Source organism: Scyliorhinus canicula, chromosome 12 (genome assembly GCF_902713615.1).
Source record: "Scyliorhinus canicula chromosome 12, sScyCan1.1, whole genome shotgun sequence".
Classification (NCBI taxonomy): Eukaryota; Metazoa; Chordata; class Chondrichthyes; order Carcharhiniformes; family Scyliorhinidae; genus Scyliorhinus; species Scyliorhinus canicula.
Window position 1 is genome coordinate 33,039,214 of NC_052157.1, and position 20,840 is coordinate 33,060,053.

The following is a 20,840-nucleotide window of genomic DNA, read 5'->3' on the forward strand; positions in this document are numbered from 1 at the left end:
TGTTGAACTATATCAGGAAAACTTCCCTTGACACATATTTGATAATGCAGAAGTTGCAAATTCAAATCCCACCATCTCATTAGTTTGGTCATTTATGGGCAAGTATCAATCATGATGAATTGTCCAAAAAATCTAACCAGATCACTAATGCCCTTCGGGGGTAGAGCTAGTCATCCATCCCATTCCACAAGATGTAACTGGTCTACATATGATTCCAGTCCTATGCTACATGGTTGAATCTCAATTCCCTTTTTTTAATAAATATTTTTATTGAAGTTTGCATTTTTACACTGTGCATGAAATAGATGAAACGGTTTTAATTTACAATTTACTTGTTGCTCTTTTCATCGCGCTCCCTTTCTGCTGTCTCCGAGCCCTTCCCTTCACTGTAGATGGTATGTTTTGGCGTTTGTTTTACTGTTATAGCTTTCCTCTGGTCTCCGTGCCTGTCTCTCCCTGGGTTCCTCTTTGCCGTTTCCTTGGGTCTCCCCTCCTTGTTGCCCACCCCACTCATTCCTGTCTGCTTTCTGTGGCCATGGTAGTACCCGTGCGTCCCCCCCACCCTCCTGTTCTATCCACTGTTGGCTTCGAACAGGGCTTGGGACAGGCTGCTGAATGGCCCTCCCGCTTTGTGGAAGCCATCTTCCGACCCTCGTATGGTGTTTTTGATCTTCTCCAGCTGGAGAATTCCGATAGGTCTGCCAGCCAGTGTGCAGCTGTGGATGGTGCTGTCGATCGCCAGCCAAGCAGGATTCTCCGGTGGGCGATAAGGGAAGCAAATGCAAGGGCATCGGCCCTCTTCCCCATATGAAGTCCTGGCTGGTCCAATAACCCGAAGACCGGCACTCTTGCGCATGGCTTCACCTTCACTCCCACAACCATGGACATCACCTCGAAGAAGGCTGTCCAGAACCCGATAATTCTGGGACAAGCCTAGAACATGTGGGTGTGGTTGGCCGGGCCTCACTGGCACCATTCACAATTGTCGTCCACCTCCGGGAAGAACCTGCTCATTCAGTTTCTTGTCAGGTGGGCTCTGTGCAACACTTTTAACTGCATGAGGCTTAGCCTTGTGCAGGAGGAGGTGGAGTTGTCCTGCTCTGTGCTTCGCTCCAGAGTCCCCACCCTACTTCAGTCCCTGATTCTTCCTCCCATTTCTCCCTTGTTCCGTCCAGTTGGGAACATGTCCTTTCTAAATGTTGTCTGTATATGTCCCCGCAGTTGCCTTTTTCCATACTGTCCGCGTCCAGTAGCTCCTCCAACATTGTATCTTTCGTGGCCCTGGGTACCTCATCGTCTCCTTGTGGATGTAAATGTCGGAGTTCCAGTCCGTTCGGTAGTCCTGGTCTCTCTGTCTGCTCTTCTAACACACACACAAACACCGTTATCATTTTGTCTATTTTTCTGAAAAAGGTCTTGGGAATGAAGATCGGTATGGATCTAAATAGGAAAAGGAACCTGGGCACTACGTTCATCATGATCGTCTGCAGCCTCCCTGCCTGTGAAATTCGGAGTGCATCCCATCTCTGTAGGTCCTTTTTTACTTCATCTGCCAGACAGGTCAGATTCCACTTGTGGATCCGTGTTCAATCGTGGGCTATCTGGATCTCCAGGTAGCCAAATTTGTTTCAGGCTATTTTATATAGGAGTCCTTCCAGCTCTGCCCCTCCCCTGCTTGGGTCATCGGGAAAACTGATGCACAGGCTGAATTTGTAGCCCAAGAAGGCTCCAAACTCTTCCAGAAACTTCATGATTTCTTTCATGCCTTTTTGCTGGTCCGAGATGCAGAGGAGTAGACCATCTGCATAGAGTGTAACTCTGTGCTCTCTGCTTCCTCTTTGGATATTCTTCCAACCTCTCGTATCTCACAGGCGATCGCCAGGGGTTCATTTGCCAGGGCAAACAGGAGCGGGAACAGCGGGCATCACTGCCGTGTGCCTCTGTGAAGCTGGAAGTATTCAGAGCTGGTGGTGTTGGTCCAAACCCTCGCAATGGGAGTGTTGCACAGGAGTTTCACACATGAGGTGAACCCTATTCCGAGCCCAAACCGCACCAAGAACTCAATGAGGTACTTCCACTCGACTTTGTCGAAGGCTTTTACTGCGTCCAGGGAGATAATTACATCTGGCGTTCTCTCCCTGGATGGGGTCAGTATCACGTTCAGCAGCCGCCTGATGTTCGTAGTTAGCTGTCTCCCCTTGATAAATCCTATCTGGTCCTTTGTGACCACCTCCAGTATGCAGTTTCTAGTCTCCTGGCCAGGATTTTTGTGAGTTTGTTTGCATCCACGTTGAACAGCGAAATGGGTCTGTAGGATCCACATTCCGTCGGATCTTTGTCTTTTTTGGGTATCAGTGATATACCTTTGGAGACAGAGTGCCCCTTGCTAATGAGTCTGCGAACATCTCCCACAGGTGCGGGGCGAAAGCCGGTGAAAAGTTTTGGTAGAAGTCCGCCGAGCCCATCGGGTTGGATGGAGCTGATGCTCTCCATGACCTCTCCCAGTTCTATTGGTGCTTCCATCCCTCCCCCACCCCCATCTGTCGCCCCCCACGACTGGCATGTCCAGTCCCTCGGAGAACTGTTTCATCCCTGCATCACCGTCAGGGGGCTCAGAGGTGTACAGTCCCCAGTAGAAGACCTCAAATGCTTTGTTGACCCTTTTTTGTTTTGGCTACCATTCTGCCTCTGCAGTCTTTTGCCTGGGCTATTTCCCTTGTGGCTGCTGCTTTCTCAGGTGATGAGCCAGCAGGCCGCTAGCCTTCTCTCCATGTTCATAAAAGGTGCCCCATGCTTGGCGGAGTTGATGCACTGCCTTCCTGATGGACAGCAGGTTAAAGTCCATTTGTAGCTTTTTCCTCTCTGCCAGAGACTCAACGGTCGGGGCCTCCAGAATGGAGTCAATCAGTTGCTGCCTAGCTGCCCTCTCTTCCCTGTCTCTACAAGCTTGTAGGTTATAATTTCTCCCCTAATCACCGCCTCAGTGCCTCCCAGAACGTGGAAGGTGAGAATTCCCCGTTCCGGCTGTTCATTAAGTACTTGCCTATGGCATGTGATGTTTTCTGACAGAAAACCTTGTCCCTCAAGAGGGCCATATACCACCTTCATATGGGGCATTTGACACAGCCACTCTCTAATCTCATATCCATGCAATGTGGAGCATGGTCGGAGATTACAATCATGGAGTATTCAGCCCTGATTATTTCTGGAAGCACCGATTACCCCACTACAAAAATGTCGATGCAGGTGTATACCTTATGTACTGGTGAGAAGAACGAAAATTCCTTCTCACCAGGGTGTAGGAACCGCCATGGGTCCACTGCCCCCATCTGCTCCACAAACGTTCCCAGTTCCCTAGCCATGCCTGCCGCTTTACCCATTCTGGGATTTGATCTGTCCGTCATTGGAGTTAAAGATCCCCCTCCCCCATGATCAGTTGGTGCGTATCTATGTCAGGGATTTCCACCATGGTGTGCTTCATAAATTCCATGTTGTCTCAGTTGGGAGGTACACGTTTATCAGGACCACCGGTGCCCCGTCTGGGACACAGCTGACCATGATGTACCGTTCACCCTTGGTCCGTGACCGTCTTTGTCCCCATGAACACAGTCCTCTTACTTATCAGTATGGCTACCCTCCTAGCCCTCCTGCCATAGCAGGAATGGCAAGTCTGTCCCACCAAGACTTTCCCTATCCTCAGTCGGTCCCTCATCAGGTGCGACTCTTGGAGGAAGACTATGTTGGCTTTCAAACTTCTTAGATGGGCGAAGACTCTGGATCTATTCACGGGCCGTTAAGTCCCCCAACATTCCAGGTAAATATCCTGGTGGGAGGGTCTGTACCCCCCCCCCCCCCCCCTCCATTAGAGAGTAGGAGTAATTGGTATGAACTTAAATTGGCAGGCTGTGACTTATGTTGTCCACTGATGATTTGTATTGGGGACTGAACTTGTAAACTTATAAATGACTCAGAAGAAGGAACAGAAAAACATATTTCTAAGTTTGCTGACAACACCATGTTAGGTGGCACATGGGAATAGAAAGTCACAAAAGGAAATTGATATTGGGAAAAACAGTAATAGATAGAGTTCAATGTGGGGAAATGTGAGGTCATCCACTCTGATCCAAAGAAAAATAGATTAGCATATTTTCTAAATGACAATAAGCTCCCAAATGAGCAATTGGTGCATTGCATACCATTATATCACGTCATTTATCTTAAGAGGATTGGAATACAATGGAAATATATTATGCTGCAGTTATATGAAGCTCGGGTTAGACCCCATTTTGACTGCGTTCAGCCCCGTGCCACCGAATCTCAGGAAGGATATTACAGGAAGGATAAGGAGTGTCACACAGATTCACCAGGATGATACAGGAGTTAACAGGGTTAAGTCACGAGAACAAGCTGCATAGACCAAGCATTGGATTTAATGGTCTCCTGGCAGTGTAAATCAAGGCGGGGGCTTGTAAAATAAAACAGGTGGCCTGCCCACCATTTTCCTGCCCATCCTTGTTCTGCCTCCTCCACCATATTATGTGTGGCAGGGGAAGGCAGGGGTAAGGTTGGTAGCCAATGCATGGGCTACTGTCAGGAGGAAAGGGGTAACACCACCTTTGGGGAGGATCCTCTGTCCCGATCAGAGGCATCCCCAAATATTGGCCAGCAGTTCCCTCAGATGGGCCTTCCTCCCAGATGGACGTAAACATTCCACTCTTACTCAATTAAGTGCCTATTAGGGCAGCACGGTGGCCTAGTGGTTAGCACAACCGTCTCACGGCGCTGAGGTCCCAGGTTCGATCCCGGCTCTGGGTCACTGTCTGTGTGGAGTTCGCACATTCTCCCCGTGTCTGCGTGGGTTTCGCCCCCACAACCCAAAAATGTGCAGAGTAGGTGGATTGGCCATGCTAAATTGCCCCTTAATTGGAAAAAATAATTGGGTAATCTAAATTTTTAAAAAAAAATTAAGTGCCTATTAGCATGGTTGGGTGAGCTAATCATAGAATCTAACCCCATGTTTGTATTCCCTCTGCATAGAACATTTAAAACTGTTCATCTATTAATGGAGCTGATAGGGTAGATAGTGCAAAGCTATTTCCTCTGCTGGGGGAGTCCAGAGCAAGGGGGTGGAGGTGGGGGGGAGTAACCTTAAAATTATAGCTAGGCTGTTCAAGTCCATAAGTATTCCTTGAAACAATGGGTAGTGGGATCTACAACTTTCTTCCAAAAAACGATGTCAAAACAAGGGCAATTGAACACTTCAAAACAAACTGACAGGTTTTTATTGAGCAAAGGTATTAAGGCTTCTGGAACCAAAGATGATATAGGGAGTTAAGATACAGATCAACCATAAACTAACTGAATAGTGGAACAGGCTCTGGAGGCTAAATGGCTTATTCCTGCTTTTACGGCTTTTTTTAATCGCACTTTTGATACTTTGAAATCTGCAAGCAATTGTACAATAAATGTGACCTTCTAAACAAAGCATTTTTCTTTTTATTTCTCTAATTGCCTGTGCGATAAATATTGTCCATGGGGCTCACAGTTCAGAATAGATATTCCTGAAACACCCTTTTGAACAAGCATTTATTGCAGTCCACCGAAGCAAACTCTTCATCATAAGTCACACTAAAATCCTAACAGGACTTTGTTTAAATGCTGAGCTTTCGCCATGAATCAGTTTCATTACGGAACAATTAAAAGGACAACAGGAAGAAAATTCCCCCTCTTGCCCAGTGAAGGTAGCAATAGAGGTGAGAAATGGAACACAGGATGCACAAAATCTCATTCCAGGCTGCATGGTTCTGATGTCTTCATCAGAAGGAATGGGAAATGGAAATGCTGAAAAGGGCAAGAAACTCTCACATATCCATTCTCCATGTACAACGCAACAAGAAACATTTTGCAATGGATGCATATGTTGCACCTCTTAAGATCGTGGAGATGCTCATTATTCTAGACCAACCCCTACTAATGCTGAAGCACTTCCAGTGGGCCGAAAAGATTGATTCTCCTGACTCTATGGCAAATGGTGATTCTTTGGGACAGGAAAAACATATCAGTAGCTGTTTCACAATTGGTCTACGTTGACTCCAAGGGGCGTTAATTGGATTTTGTAAAATCAATCAGGCACTTGTGGAGGAAATAAAGGGAGCGGAATTTCTGCTTCTGTACTCCTGTCACATTAACAGTCACGGTTGGGAAATCTTGTACTGAAGGTGTACAATCTCACCGCACGTGCTCCTGGCCTGCATACACCAGCGAGTCAGAAGATAATTTTACCTTCCCAGACAAATGTTCACTTGCAGGAGCACATCAATCGATCTTCTGGCAAAATAGCTAGCTCAGGTGTTGATGGAGGGATACGCTCACAGTGTTACAAAAAGGTACAAATGACGATACACAAGTCTGGAATGAAAAACAGCGTAAGCATTTTAATTGTTCTGCATTTCCAGATGGTATTGTGCCTTATCCCATTGCGAAATACACCCTAAATAGTGGAGGCCAGAAGAGTGAACATTTGTTTCCGAGGAATGGTAACTATGAGCCAAAATATAGCTAACAGGCATAAAGCTGCAAGTACGGATATTGTGTTTTTAGTATTTGTAAGCCAAGGTTTGGAGTTGAAGATTAATATTGGTATATAGATTATATAACATTAATCAAACATTCCACAGATGTAGCTGGAGGAACACCTCATTAGAGTAACTATAAATGCAACTATATTTACCTATAATACACACAACTTTTGAGATATTCTCCTTTGTGTATTTTACCATGTAATGAAGTATTTAAATAGCACATTTGTCATGATGTTTTCATTAACTTCCCAGGTGCTATTTTATTCAGAGGTGTTTATTCCAACCGAGAAGCTGACAAATGCAAATTTATCACCAGTCGTATCTTTCTGAGTATATTTTAATGTATATGTACACAATAAAAACAATACTGTGGCATTTTGTTTTGTGTTGTCAAACATTTGGCAGGAACTGTGACGCTCGACACTCATGAAAAGGCTTGCTTAAAGGATCATTAGTGAACAATCCTATAAAAACAGCATTACTTATCCAATTTTATCCCAAAAATGTCATTACATTTGGTGCATTCATAGCCCCACCTCGTCAGTACAGTATAAATCAGGTGGCTCTGCAGAACATTCCAACTCCAAATAACTTGAGAGGAACTAGGATAAGGGATTATTTACCAAACAAGCAAAAGGTGCAATCATAAAAATTACAGCTGTGTATTCAGGAGTGATCTTGTGAATCCCTTTTCCACTCAGAGTGGTAGAAACCTGAAATTTTCAACCCCATAAAATTGTGGATCCTAAACAATCAAAATTTTCAAGATTGAGATCAAAAAATATTTTGTTAGGTAAGGTTAAAAAGAAGAGTTGATCAAACGCAGCTAGCTGGAGTTGGAGGTACAGATCAGCGATGATCTAACAAAATGACAGAACTGGCTTGAGGTGCAAAATGATCTACACCTGTTCCTAAGTAATGGTGGCAATTGCATTTCTAAACTAGCAGAAATGCTACTTTGAGTATGAATCAGAAAAGCATTCAGTTTGCCATGTACATAGCGAGACTCCATAACGTAGCAAAAGGAGTGAAAAGCATCTGAAGAGGTAACGCCGCCATGATTTTATACCCGGTACAGCAAAGCACGAGTGCAAATAGAAACAAACTCCGAGAAGCATTACATCATACTCAAACACACCACTGAGCAAATCAGAGAATACTGTGGTGGCTGGTCACTTAGGATCTTCCAGTGAAGATCCGTAAGCAGCCAGTTCTAGCACAGTGAGATAATGCATTTTTAAACTATAGTCAAAGAAAAATATTACACCAATATGCTTTGACATTTACTTTAAGATGGCGAACACAAATATGGATAGGGTTCAACATGCTTACTGTTTCAATCCATGCTCAGCAGGCTTCTATTAATATACCAAGTACAACAATTTTTTTTCCTGTTACGTAAGCAACAGGAATTTAAATTTAGAGCCCAAAATAAATATAATGTTATGCAGAAAATAATGGATGGGACTTGGACCCTGAGATCACTGCCTGTTATACTTGTTAATATAATTTAAGAATTTTATTAAATCTTTAATTGAAATTAAGCTGAACTTAAATTTTATCAATTCTTATGGTGCTGTTCTTTCTTTTCCAAACACTGAGTGATAATACATGAGATATAATGGAATTCAACAGTATATATACAATAATTGAGGCACAATCATGCTATAACAACATAAGTGGCACAATTCAGGCACCACATTGTGCCCGTAAATCGCAGGAGAGCCCCAAATCGGGCTCCGCCCCGGGCCGATTAGGAGTCACCCGACTTGCTCTGCCTGGCACAATCTGGATTGCATCCAAGCTGGATGTGATCCAGATCTGCATGTTTAATGGAGCCATTAGACTCATTTAGATACCCAGACACCAGATTCACCTGGTGCTTGGGAGTCACTGGCCGTGCCTGCGAGACCTCAGCAGGGCACCATTTAGCATTAGTTTCCACAAACGTTGACAGGCGTGACGGAAATTTGGGGAAGTATCTCTCAGGCCATTAGAGATCCCAGGGTGGTCGGGAACAGGGCTGGGTAGTACCCTGGCACTCCCCCTGGCACCTGGGCACTGCCAACATGGCACTGTCAGAGAGCCCGTGTGGCATACCCTGGGTGCAAGGCTGGCACTGCCAAGGTAACCAGATGCCAGGTTGTCACTGCCAGGTGTTGGGCCAGGGGTGGACTTGCTCTTTGGAGGGTTTGGGGGGGGGGGGGGGGGGGGGGGTTGGTGAAAGGGTTTTCTAGGGGCCTTGAGGGGTTGCTCCAGAAAGGAGGGGCCTGAAAGGGCAGTGGTCGGGGCTGCCATTCAAAATGGCACGCGATCTGTGAGGTGCTATTCCTGCCAGCAAGGAAATCAACTGAAATGTCGCCTCGCCAAACGCGTCCAAAAATGGACTTCATTTTGGTCCGCTGAATCATGCCGAAGATATAGGAGCAAGAATAAACCACATGGTCCATCAAGTCTGCTTCACCATTTATTACATTCATGGCTGATCTTGGGCTTCAACTCCATTTTTCTGTCCGTTCTCCATATCCCTGAAGAAAACAAAAACCTGTCCATTTCAGGCTTAAACATATTCAACAATAGAGGGCGCGATTCTCCCAAACAGGGAGAAATCGTAAGGCTGGCGTCAAAAACGGGCGGGTTTGACGCCAGCCTCCCCCCCCCCCCCCCCCCCCCCCCCCCCCCGACCGGGAACCGATTCTGGTATGCCGCGGCCGTGAACTCCGGCATCGCGGGCTTAACGAATTTCGTTAAGCCCGCTTGCCAGAGTTTGCGACGGCTGACGCGTCACATGACATCAGCCGCGCATGCGCGGATTGGAAGACTCCAACCCGCGCATGCGCGGATGACGTCATCGCACATTTGCGCGAAACCCGCGCATGCGCGGGCCGGGATGCCCCTCAGCCGCCCCGCGAATGGATACAGTGGGGCGGCGGAAGGACAAAGAGTGCGCGGGAAGCGGACCCGCTGCCCGCGATCGGTGCCCACCGATCGCGGGCCCATGGCACCCTTGGCACGGCCGTGGTACTGCCGTGCCAATCGGTGCCATGGTTGCCAAGATCCGAACTTTACGGCCGTTTTTACGAACGGCCAGACCAGGTGTGTTTACCGTTCGTAAAAACGGCCGTAAAGGGCTTGGACTTCGGCCCATCGGCCACCTGAGAATCGCTGCTCGCCGTAAAAAAACGGCGGCAGCGATTCGTGTCGGGAGTCGGGCGTGGGGGGAATAGCGGGAGGGCGTCAGACTAGCGTGGCCATAAAAATTTACGACCCCCGCTATTCTCTGCACCGTCGTGAGTGCGGAAAATTGCGCCCAGAGAATTTCAAAGATTCAGAAGCCTCAGAGTGAAAAAATCTCTCCTCATCTCAGTCCTAAATGATTAGCCATTTGTCTTGAGACTGCGCCCCCATGTTTTAGATTTGCCAAGCAGCGGAAACAATCTCTCAAGTGTCCACCCTACCAAGCCCCCTCAAAATGTTATATGTTTCAATGAGATCGCCTTTCATTATTCTAAACTCCATGGAATGTAAGCCCGATTTACTCAGCCTTTCATTATAGAACAGCACCCACTCATCCCAGGGACCAATCTAGTGAACCTCAGCTGTACTGCCTCCAAAACAAGTGTATCCATTCTTCAATGTGGAGACCTAAAATTGTACATTGTGGGTGGAATTTTCCCATAATGCGGCTCTGATTGAAATACGCCATGCATCTCCCAGAGGGCCCGTCCTTGGCATTGCCCCCTCACAGTTTGGCACTACCAGCCTATCAGTGTCAACCTGCGCCCTATCCCCTGAGGGTAATACTTATCTTGGCGCAGCTGGCGGGATCGCCCCCAACTGCCTCACGTCCTTAAATAGTTAGGTATGAATATTTAGTGAGGACGGAACATTTGGCTGGGAAGCCCTTTAATCATCTTTGAATTCCCACCCAGTTACATCACCGACAAGGACCAGGAAAAATTGGGAAACAAGATCTAATCAGCGAGAATCTCGCTTCCCTACCCTCGCGGTATTTCGCGTCAATGTCGCTAAAAATCAACCCGAGTACTCCAGATGTGGTCTCACCAAAACTCTGTACACCCATAGCAATATTTCTTTACTTTTGTACTCCAAAACCCTTGTAATTAAAGCCAACATGTTATTTGCCTTCCTATTTGCTTGCTGTACCTGCATGCTAACATTCTGCATTCCTTGTACCACACACTCAAGTCTCTTCAAACATCAACACTTCCATGTTTCTTACCTTTTAAAACATATTCTGCTTTTTAATTCTTCCAACCAAAGTGAATAGCTTCAATTTCTCTATATTGTACTCCATTGTGTTGCTCACTCACCTAAGCTGTCCATATCTATTTGCGACCTCTGTATCCTCCCCAGACCTTACCTTTCCACCTAGTTTGGTATCATCAACAAACTTAAGAAATATTACTCTCTGTATCTTCATCCAAGCCATTAATATAGATTGCAAACAGCTGAGACCCCAACACAGATCCTAGCGGTACTCCATGATTCACTAACTACCAACTTAAAAAAGCACCATTTATGCCCACTCATGTTTTCTCTCTGTTAACCAATCCTCTATCTAGGCTAACATATTTACCCACAACTCCATGCACCCTTAGTGCGGCATCTTATCAAATGCCTTTTGGAAACCATGCATTCAACATTTACTGGTTCTCCTTTATCTACCCGACTAGGTACATCCTCATAAAACTCGAATAAATTTATCAAACAGAATTTCCCTTCAGTAGAACCATGTTGACTTGTTCTGATCATACTAAGCTTTCCTCAGTGCACTATTAAGACTTCTTTAAGAATAGATTGCAGCATTTTCCCAAAAACGGATATTAGGCAAACTGGCCTGTAAGTTCAGTGGTTTCTCCCTCCTCCTTTCTTGAAAAGTGGTGTAACATTTGCCAACTTCCAATCGAATAGGACCTTTCCTGAATCTAAGGAATTTTGGAAAATCATGGTCAGCAGATTACTACCTCTGCAGCTATCTCTTAGACCTCTAAGGTGCAGCCTATCATGTTCTTGGGATTTGTTGGCTTTTAGTTCCTTACGTTTTGCTAATAATTTATCTCTACTGATATTAATATTCTTAATTTCCACATTCTTTTTAGTCACTAGATTATTGTCAACTGTGAGTAAGGAATTTGTGTCTGCTACTGCGAGGACAGACACAAAATACTTCTTCAATTCCTCCACCATTTCCTTGTTCCCCATGATCATTTGTCCTGTCTCTTCTTCTAAGGGACCAATGTTACTTTAGCTACTCTCTTCCTTTTAATATACTTATGAATGCTCTTATCCAGTAGCACAGTGGTTAGCACTGCTGTCTCACAGCGCCAGGGACCCGGGTTTGACTCTGGCCATGGGTGACTTTGTGGAGTTTTTTTGTCCCCTCCGTGAGTTTCCTCTGGGTGCTCTTGTTTCCTTCCACAATTTAAATATGTGCAGATTAACTGGAGTTACAGGGATAAGGTGGGAGGGTGGGCCTAGGTAGGATGCTCTTTCGAAGGTTCGGTGCAGACTTGATGGTCAGAATGGCCTCTGTCTCTACTGTAGGGATTCCATGAATATGTTTTTATGTTTATGGCTAGTTTATCATCATATTTCACTTTTTTCTTTAATCAATTGTTTGGTGGCCCTTTGCTATTTCCTAAAACACTCCCAATGCTCAGGCTTGCTCCTTGCAACACCTCGAGTGAACCACGGATAGGCCTTTCTTGCTGAGTTTTTTCAATTAAATGTATTTTTGTTGTTTATTCTGAATTGTTTCTTTAAATTCATTTACCTCCATACATTTTGTTCTATTTACCTAAATAATCTTAGCTAACTCTCCCGTTATACTCATGTTAAAGATTTTTGTTCACGACTGGAATATGTCACTTTCAAACTTAACATGGAATTTAATGGTATTATGACCACTATTTCTCAGTGGATTTTTTACTATGACATTACCAAATACCCCTGCTTTGCTACACAATACCAAATCTAAGATAACTTTATGCCAAGTTGGGTTCACCACATATTGATCCAGGCATTGTCATGAAAACATTCGACAAACTCATCGACTGGACCATTCTTGCCAATTAGATTGCCTCAGTCCATATGAAGATTAAAGTCCCCCAAAATTATTACAGTTCCTTTGTTACAGGCTGCAATAATTTCTTGTTGAACACACTGTGCAATGGTATAACTATTGTTCGGGGGCCTAGAACTTACTCCCATTATGTTGACTGACTCTTGCGATTCCTAACTTCTACGGCACTGATTCTGCTTCATGTCATTCCTTATTATAAGTGTTACCTCACTTTCTTTGCTGTTCACTTTGTCTGTCCGAAATATTGTGTACCCTGAGATATTTATTTCCCAACCTTGACCACCCTGTAACCTTGTTTCTGTAATGACAATTAGATCTAAATAATTTACTTCTATTAGGTCCAATAATTCATCTATCTTTCCGTAGCTGTTTTGTGCATTCAGGTCAAGGACTTTAATTCCATTTGTTTTACATCTATGCTCTGCAATTACCTTATTTGCCAATGCATATTTTTTCTTAAAATCTGTCCCTCCTGTCCAAATCTGCTTGCCATTATCCATGTCACAATACTGTTCCGACAACCCAACCCTTCTCCTTGGATTTCTGAGTCTTCCTTCACTTGAACAACACCCGCCCCCCATACCCCCACCTATTACTTTAAAGCCCTGTCCACAGCCCTAGTAAACTGCTGTGTTCATCATACTCTGTGCTAAACACTGGTCTATGAACTGCCCATTTCTCTTGAGCCATTAGGTATTAATAGCATATTAATTTGAAACTTTAAGCAGTGCTACAATTGTCCATGTACTGCAAGTGTAAAATCAATTTACAAATACATTTGTAACATACTTCATTCAGCCTCTTTCTCACTAATATTACCAGCAAACTGATGGAAATTTTGGAAAATTAGACATATTGTGAATAATAGTGCACAATATTAATTTTCAAATCAATGTCCAAGATAATAAACGACAACCTGGCTATACCAATATGGAGGGGGGAGTGTGGGGGAAAGGGCGGGGGGGGGGGGGGGGGGGGGGGGGGGCAATGGTGTTTTGGTGTATTTGGAAAGAATATGACAGGAAACAAATATGTTAGCACAAATGAGAAACAGATTAAGATACTTGTTTCAAAACTCAATCTTTTGTTTTTATGTACTTCTGTAAAGTACGAGTACCATCAGTCTGAATATTAGTTTTTGAATTATTGAACAGTTGCGCATGTTTTAATCTTATACACAGATCTGAAACAAATTGCAAGGAGATGAAGCACTCACATTTACCAGAATCATCAAATCATGAATTATTTGAAACCTAATCACAACTAATTGGCTACTGCATAAATCAGTAAAACCCTTGTCTAAGTACAATACTTTTTGCAAAGATGAACTATTAATCCTGGTGTAGGAATTGAACATGTTAAATTGTCTTGAACGCAAGTGAAAATAATCAAGAGTTAGCGTTGGTCAAGGTGACAATTATCGCCTACATCTTTTAGAAAGGTAAATTATGCCACACAATTAGCAACATGAGATATGACAGAAACAATTTCACAGTACATCAAATCCAAAAAGGAAAAGAAAACTTACAGGATAAACAAAAGTTGCTATTTGTGCATGACATTGTAATTCAGAAACATACTAGGCCAAAAGGTTCGAGATTTAGCAATATAACAGAATGCATTGCTATCCTAGTTGTGCACTTTACAGGTTAAAAACTAAATTTTTGGGTCTTTTTTTTGTTTACAGCATGCCCCTCTACCTTTCCATCTGCTTCTCCCACTCTTTCCCATGCTACACGCCAACTGTGGTCAGAAATGCAGATGAAACTCTGTTCTGTAGCTCCTACCAATGGGATGCTGAACCCATCAGCACAAGCAACCCAAGTGATTCTATCCTCCTCTCCCACTTTACTACATCACTATATCTGATCTCATTAACTCAGTAGAAGAGTCCATATCGGAGACTCATCATTCAACACCCAATATGTGGCACATTATATTTAATTTATGATTTTGGGTAGGTTCCCCTTTACAATTCAGCAAATATTGTCTTAGCATAATATCTATTATTTTAGTATTAATACCTGCAGAATATATCCTCTCTTCCATTTCTGCTACTTGTTGCCTATATGCTTTGCAAGCGGCTTGTTTGAACGTGGGCCTTATTTTGACTTTCTTTGGAACTTCGGGACTCTCCTCTGGAACTGGCTGATGTTCATAATCTTCTGACGTAGACTGATTTTCATCTTGTTCTGCTTCCCCTAGGATGTCAGCTGTCGGCTCTATCGGCTCGACATCATCTTCAACACTGTTAGTATCGTAAGGAATCTCGTAATTGGCTTCATGTAGAACCGGAGCAATACATTCTTCTGAAGGCTCTAGTGATAATATCTGTTCATCACTTGCTTTAGGAAATGTTTTGTTTTCCAGTTTTGCAAGCACTTCCTCCATTACCTCAACATAGTCCATTTCATTTTCTCCGGTCTGCTCACTGGCCTCATCTTCCTCAGCTCTGTAGTAGTAAGGCTCATAGTACACATCAGAATCAAGGGTAGCACACGACTCATCAGCTGTGGATTGAGACAAAGTCCTGAAGCGTCCCATAAAATTGTCTCTTTTTCCATCTTCACTCAGACTTTGTGTACTTCTAGAATCCATTTTATTCCAAACAACCTCCAAGGCAGATTTAGCACGTTGAAGCGATGATCCAAATTTCTGGAAGCTGAATCCAGTATCAGAGAGATCAATACTCAAGCGGCTATGCCAGGATTTAGCAGGAACCTCCATCGATTCACTATTGCTTGGGAGCTCACTCTGACTGCGACATCTCAGTGAATATCTATTTTGATATTGATGATTATCACTAGAATACGAATCCTGATAGGGGTCATATGCGCTTTCCCACTGATTTTGAGGTTCCCTATCAAAACCAGAACACTCAGAGGTGTCAAGCGTTGTCTCATATGTTTCTTCCTCGTATTCTTGGCCAACAGCCTGATAACTTTCATCAAAATCTGTTGTATAGTTCAGGACATTTTGTTCCGATGGGCTATTTACTTCAGAAGTAAAGACGTGCTGCGATGTATCTAGACCAGAGTCTGTGCCTTGTTCTAAATGTTGCCATTCTTTCCAGGGTGAAAGGTCACCTTGCAAGGACAATTGTGAGTCACTGTAGTGACTTCTGTCACCGGACACACAAATTATTCCATTGCTCATGCCACTATCGGCAGTTTCAGTGTTCTCTACTTCATTGTGCTCTGCGTAAGGTTGTTCCTCATAGTCATACTGCTGGTCATCTGTATCATTAACCCAGGTGGATGCTGCTTCTTCTTTGCCTCTCAACCAAATATCCTTTTCTGAAGATGACACAACTGATGCACCATCAGCTCTGATGAAGTACTGATTATCTGAAAAATCCTCAGAGTAAGATATTGACTGGCAGAGTTTAGAAAAATCAGATTCGGAACGGCTGAGCTTGGCTGTTGCGTAATCACTTTGCAGCCAAGAGGGTGCCACTTCCTTGTAATAAGGCTCTATCTGTTTCTGGGTATCTTCATATGGAGATGCGTGAAAGCTTGCATCAGAACACAACTGTGTAGAGTTTGAATACGAGTTTGAATATGAGCTGCAAATAACAGTTCGGTCAATGTTACCAAGGCTGTGAGATTCTGCACCTAGTTTTGAAGCGATCGACACTTTCTCAAAAAGTGTTTTGGAATTCAATTCAAAACCGCGGTTATTGTGGTCCTCTTCCAACTCCTTGTCGCTAGGTTCAGGTGATGCCAACCTATCCCCTCTGGTCTCCCCTTCTGTGGTTGATAATTTCATATTCATACTTTCATACGTCTGTGATTTTGATGGAAGTGAAAATTCCTTTCTGTCATTTTGGTCGTGATGATTTTCTGTAGAAATTCCAATGCCTGAACCTTTCAACTTATAACATTTTTTAAGAATTAAGTCTCTATTTTGGGGACTGTCAAAGTATACAAGAATGGGTCGGGGCTTGGCGTTGGCACAGTCTCTTTGCTGCCCTAGTCTGTGAACAAGTTCAATCTGAACAGTTTTTCGTGCATCTGTCAGCCCTAACTTCTCCTCTATGATTTCATAAATAATATTTTCTGTATTCTTATGCATTTCTTCCGGTACATTAATAAATATTAGACTTGCATTGCTTCCTTGATAGTTAATTTGTCTTATATAATCATGTATATCTCTGGTTTCTCTTCTGGACTGAACAAATCCAGAGCGCAATTGTTCAATTTCAGTTTGCACCACTTCCACACTACTGGAAATTTCATCGATGGACTCTTTCAGAGCATTTACATGCCCACGTAGTTCACACAACTCAGTTTCTATTTGGCTTATCCCTTGAAGCTCCTTAAAGATCATTTCCATGACATCGTGTGTTTGACTAATGCAGCCAGTTGAACTGAACGCAGGTTCGAGACCACCCTTTTGCTGCAGACGCCCAGTTCTGTCCAGAGATTTGCTCCGAAAGCCAAGAGATTTTTTCCACGCACTCATTTCCGTCTCCGAGGAAATGCACTCTTGGCTTTTCTTCCACTTGCGGAGCTTGCGCAGCGCACCGAGTCTCAACAACGTACGATCAGTGTCTGAGCTTCCGTCCGATGCAGCGAGGCTGTTGACACTTTTCCGGTTTCTCCGTACTGGCATGGTGTGCGACTTATGTTCCTTCACTTTCTGCAAAACACTTCCTTCATTCAATGACTCAGAGGTACCGCTATCAACAGACCACAACTCTGGACACAGGTTCTCATTATTGGATGAACTAATTTTTTTTTTCAGCCCGTTGGCTATAGCCACCCTGTAACTCAACGTGGGAGAAAGCGAATATTCTGTCTTTCCTTCTTCGTCATCAACAGATAGGTTACGGGCAGATTGACACTTTGCTATTCTTTTGACGGTGGTTTTCAGGTTTGCTGAGAATTTTGGATTTCGTGCCGGATTAGCTTGCAGGTGCTTTTGTACTTTCTTATCTAGATTGCTCTCTTTTTTCCGTGTTGTATTTGCTGGTTTCTTAGTGAACATTCCTTTGTAAAGTTTCAAAATGTAGACCTGGAGGAGATACTTCAAAAAGGAAGAAACCATAGGGAAGGGCAACAGGTATCACCGATTCTGGTCAAATAGCAGTGCAGCCGCAGTCAAGCCAGTTACACACTTCTAAAAAGAAAACGAGTATGTAACTGGCGGCAAAAGCCACATGAATAGCATCAAGCTGTATGTTTTATGTCTTCGCAGGTAGGTGGCATTTGTAGGCTATGAAAGATTTGTGCAGATAATTGTCAGAAAGCAATCATAATGTGTTTGTATCTGACAGAAGCAGCTAAAAGTCCTGGGGGAAGGGCAACGCCACTAAACCAGTTGGAGATCCCATGTCTGCCTCTGTTACAGAAAAGAAGACATTAGCATTGAACTGCACATAACTTTCAATGTTTTTGTTTCAATGCATGTAAAGCGAACATCAATATATTATGCCAGCAAACCATCAGTTGGTGCTACAGCTACTAAACGATAAACATACGCAAGTTTAACAATATACTTTCCCTGGTCACATCTTCAATTGACTCAAAAAACTGCTGGTGAAATCACTGCAATGTAACATATATGAAAAATAGTACATTGCAGTGATTATTCCTCATTATAAATGCTCAAATCCATGTGCAACGTGTGGTAGGAATGCTCAGCATGGAGCATTGTATTTTTTTTCAATTAATGGCTCTTCATATTTACCCTGCAGTTTGAAAGGGAGAAGCTGCAATGAGATGTAATGGTAGTACAATTAAATAAGGGTAACTACAAAGACATGAGGGAGGAGCTGGCCAGAGTTGATTGGAGAAGGAGCCTAGCAGGGAAGACAGTGGAACAGCAATGGCAGGAATTTTTGGGGGTTATTAGGGAGGCACAACAGAAATTCATCCCACGGAGGAGGAAACATCCTAAGGGGAGGACAAGGCATCCATGGCTGACGAGGGATGTCAAGGACAGCATAAAGGCTAAAGAAAAAACATACAAATTGGCGAGGATTAGTGGGAAACCAGGGATTGGGAAGCCTTTAAAAGCGAGCAAATGACAACTAAAAAAGCAATAAAGGGGAGAAGATGAAGTACGAGTGCAAGCTAGCTAGTAATATAAAGGAAGAGAGGAAGAGATTTTTTCAATTTATAAAAGATAAGAGAGAGGCAAAAATAGACATTGGACCACTAGAAAATGTGGCTGGAGAAGAAATAATAGGAAACAAAAGAAATGGCAGACGAACTGAATAGTTACTTTTCATCAGTCTTCACGGTGGAAGACACCAGTGGGATGCCAGAGCTCCAGGAGAACCAGGGGCATAGGTGAGTGCAGTGACCATTACTAAAGAGAAGGTTCTGGGGAAACTGAAAGGTTTGAAGATGGATAAGTCACCTGGACCGGATGGACTATACTCCAGGGTCCTAAAAGAGATAGCTGAGGAAATTGTGGAGGCATTAGTTTTTTTTTTTTTTTTTTTTTAATAAATTTAGATTAGCCAATTATTTTTTCCAATTAAGGGGCAATTTAGCATGGCCAATCCACCTACTCTGCACATTTTTGGGTTGTGGGGGCGAAACCCACGCAGACACGGGGAGAACGTGCAAACTCCACACGGACAGTGACCCAGAGCCGGGATCGAACCTGGGACCTCAGCGCCGTGAGGCGGTTGTGCTAACCACTAGGCCACCGTGCTGTGGAGGCATTAGTGATGATCTTTGAGGAATCACTGGAGGCAGGAAGGGTCCCAGAGGACTGGAAGGTGGTGAATGTAACACCATTGTTTAAGAAGGGAGGGAGGCAGAAGACGGGAAATTATAGGCCGGTTAGCCTGACTTCGGTCATTGGTAAGTTTTTAGAGTCTGTTATTAAAGATGAGATCGTGAAGCACTTGGAAGTGCATGGTAAAATAGGACTGAGTCAGCACGGCTTTGTCAAAGGGAGGTCGTGTCTGACAAATCTGTTAGAGTTCTTTGAGGAGGTAACAAGCAAGTTAGACAAAGGAGAACCAGTGGACGTGATTTATTTATATTTCCAGAAGGCCTTTGACAAGGTGCCGCATAGGAGACTGTGAAGTAAGTTAAGAGCTCATGTGTTTAGGGTAGGATCCTGGCATGGATATGGGATAAAGGGGTCTTTTTCAAGATGGCAGCTGGTGACTAGTGGTGTGCCTCAGGGGTCTGTGCTGGGACCACAACTTTTTATAATATATATTAATGATCTGGAGGAAGGTACTGAAGGCACTGTTGCTAAGTTTGCAGATGATACAAAGATCTGTGGGGGGGACAGGTAGTTTTGAGGAAGCAAGGGGGCTGCAGAAGAACTTCCAATTGAAAGCAACATGCTATGTAACACGTAATATTATTGACAATCTGTTGTGCACATAAATATAAAACTTACGATAATGCATTCTTCATTTCATCTAAAGAACTTTAATATTCAGTCAACCAAGCCTTTGGTGGAGAGTTTTAGAATAAGCAGCCTATGCAGAGTGAGGCTAAAATGCATTGCATGAAAGGGATGGAGTGAAGACCATAAGACAAAGGAGCAGAATTAGGCCACTTGGCCCAACGAGTCTGCTCCGCCATTCAATCATGGCTGATATTTTCTCATCCCCATTCTCCTGCCTTCTCCTCATAACCCCTGATCCCCTTATTGATCAACTAGGAGAGTGTCCAATGAAGTGGCAAATCAAATACAATGTGACAAAGTGTGAGGTGTTGCACTTTGGAAAGGGGAATCTAGGCAGAGACTATTTTCTACATGGGGAAATTCTTCGGAAAGCAGAAGCACAAAGGGACTTGGGAGTCCTTGTTCATGATTCTCTTAAGGTTAATGTGCAGGTTCAGTCAGCAGTTAAGAAGGCAAATGCAATGTTAGCATTCAAGTCAAGAGGGCTAGAATACAAGACCAGGGATGTACTTCTGAGGCTGTATCAGGCTCTGGTCAGACCCCATTTGGAAGATTTTGAGCAGTTTGGGCCCCATATCTAAGGAAGGATGTGCTGGCCTTGGAAAGGGTCCAGAGGAGGTTCACGAAAATGATCCCTGGAATGAAGAACTTGTCATATGAGGAACGTTTGAGGACTATGGGTCCATACTTTTTGGGGTTTAGAAGGATGAGAGGGGATCTTATTGAAACGTACAAGATACTACGAGGCCTGGAAAGAGTGGACGTGGAGA

At 43.8% G+C, this 20,840-nt stretch overlaps 1 protein-coding gene across 6 annotated transcripts in view; it reads right to left on the minus strand.

The window, feature by feature from the left end:
• Positions 1 to 20,840, minus strand: part of LOC119974369 (protein unc-13 homolog C-like) — a 532,106-nt gene that overhangs the window by 498,137 nt on the left and 13,129 nt on the right. For all 6 annotated transcript variants that reach the window (XM_038813153.1, XM_038813157.1, XM_038813155.1 and 3 more), the window contains one exon: positions 14,712 to 18,030. In XM_038813153.1, coding sequence (XP_038669081.1) covers positions 14,712 to 17,736 — 3,025 coding nt within the window. In that variant the 5' untranslated portion in view covers positions 17,737 to 18,030. The remainder of the gene's footprint in view (positions 1 to 14,711; positions 18,031 to 20,840) is intronic.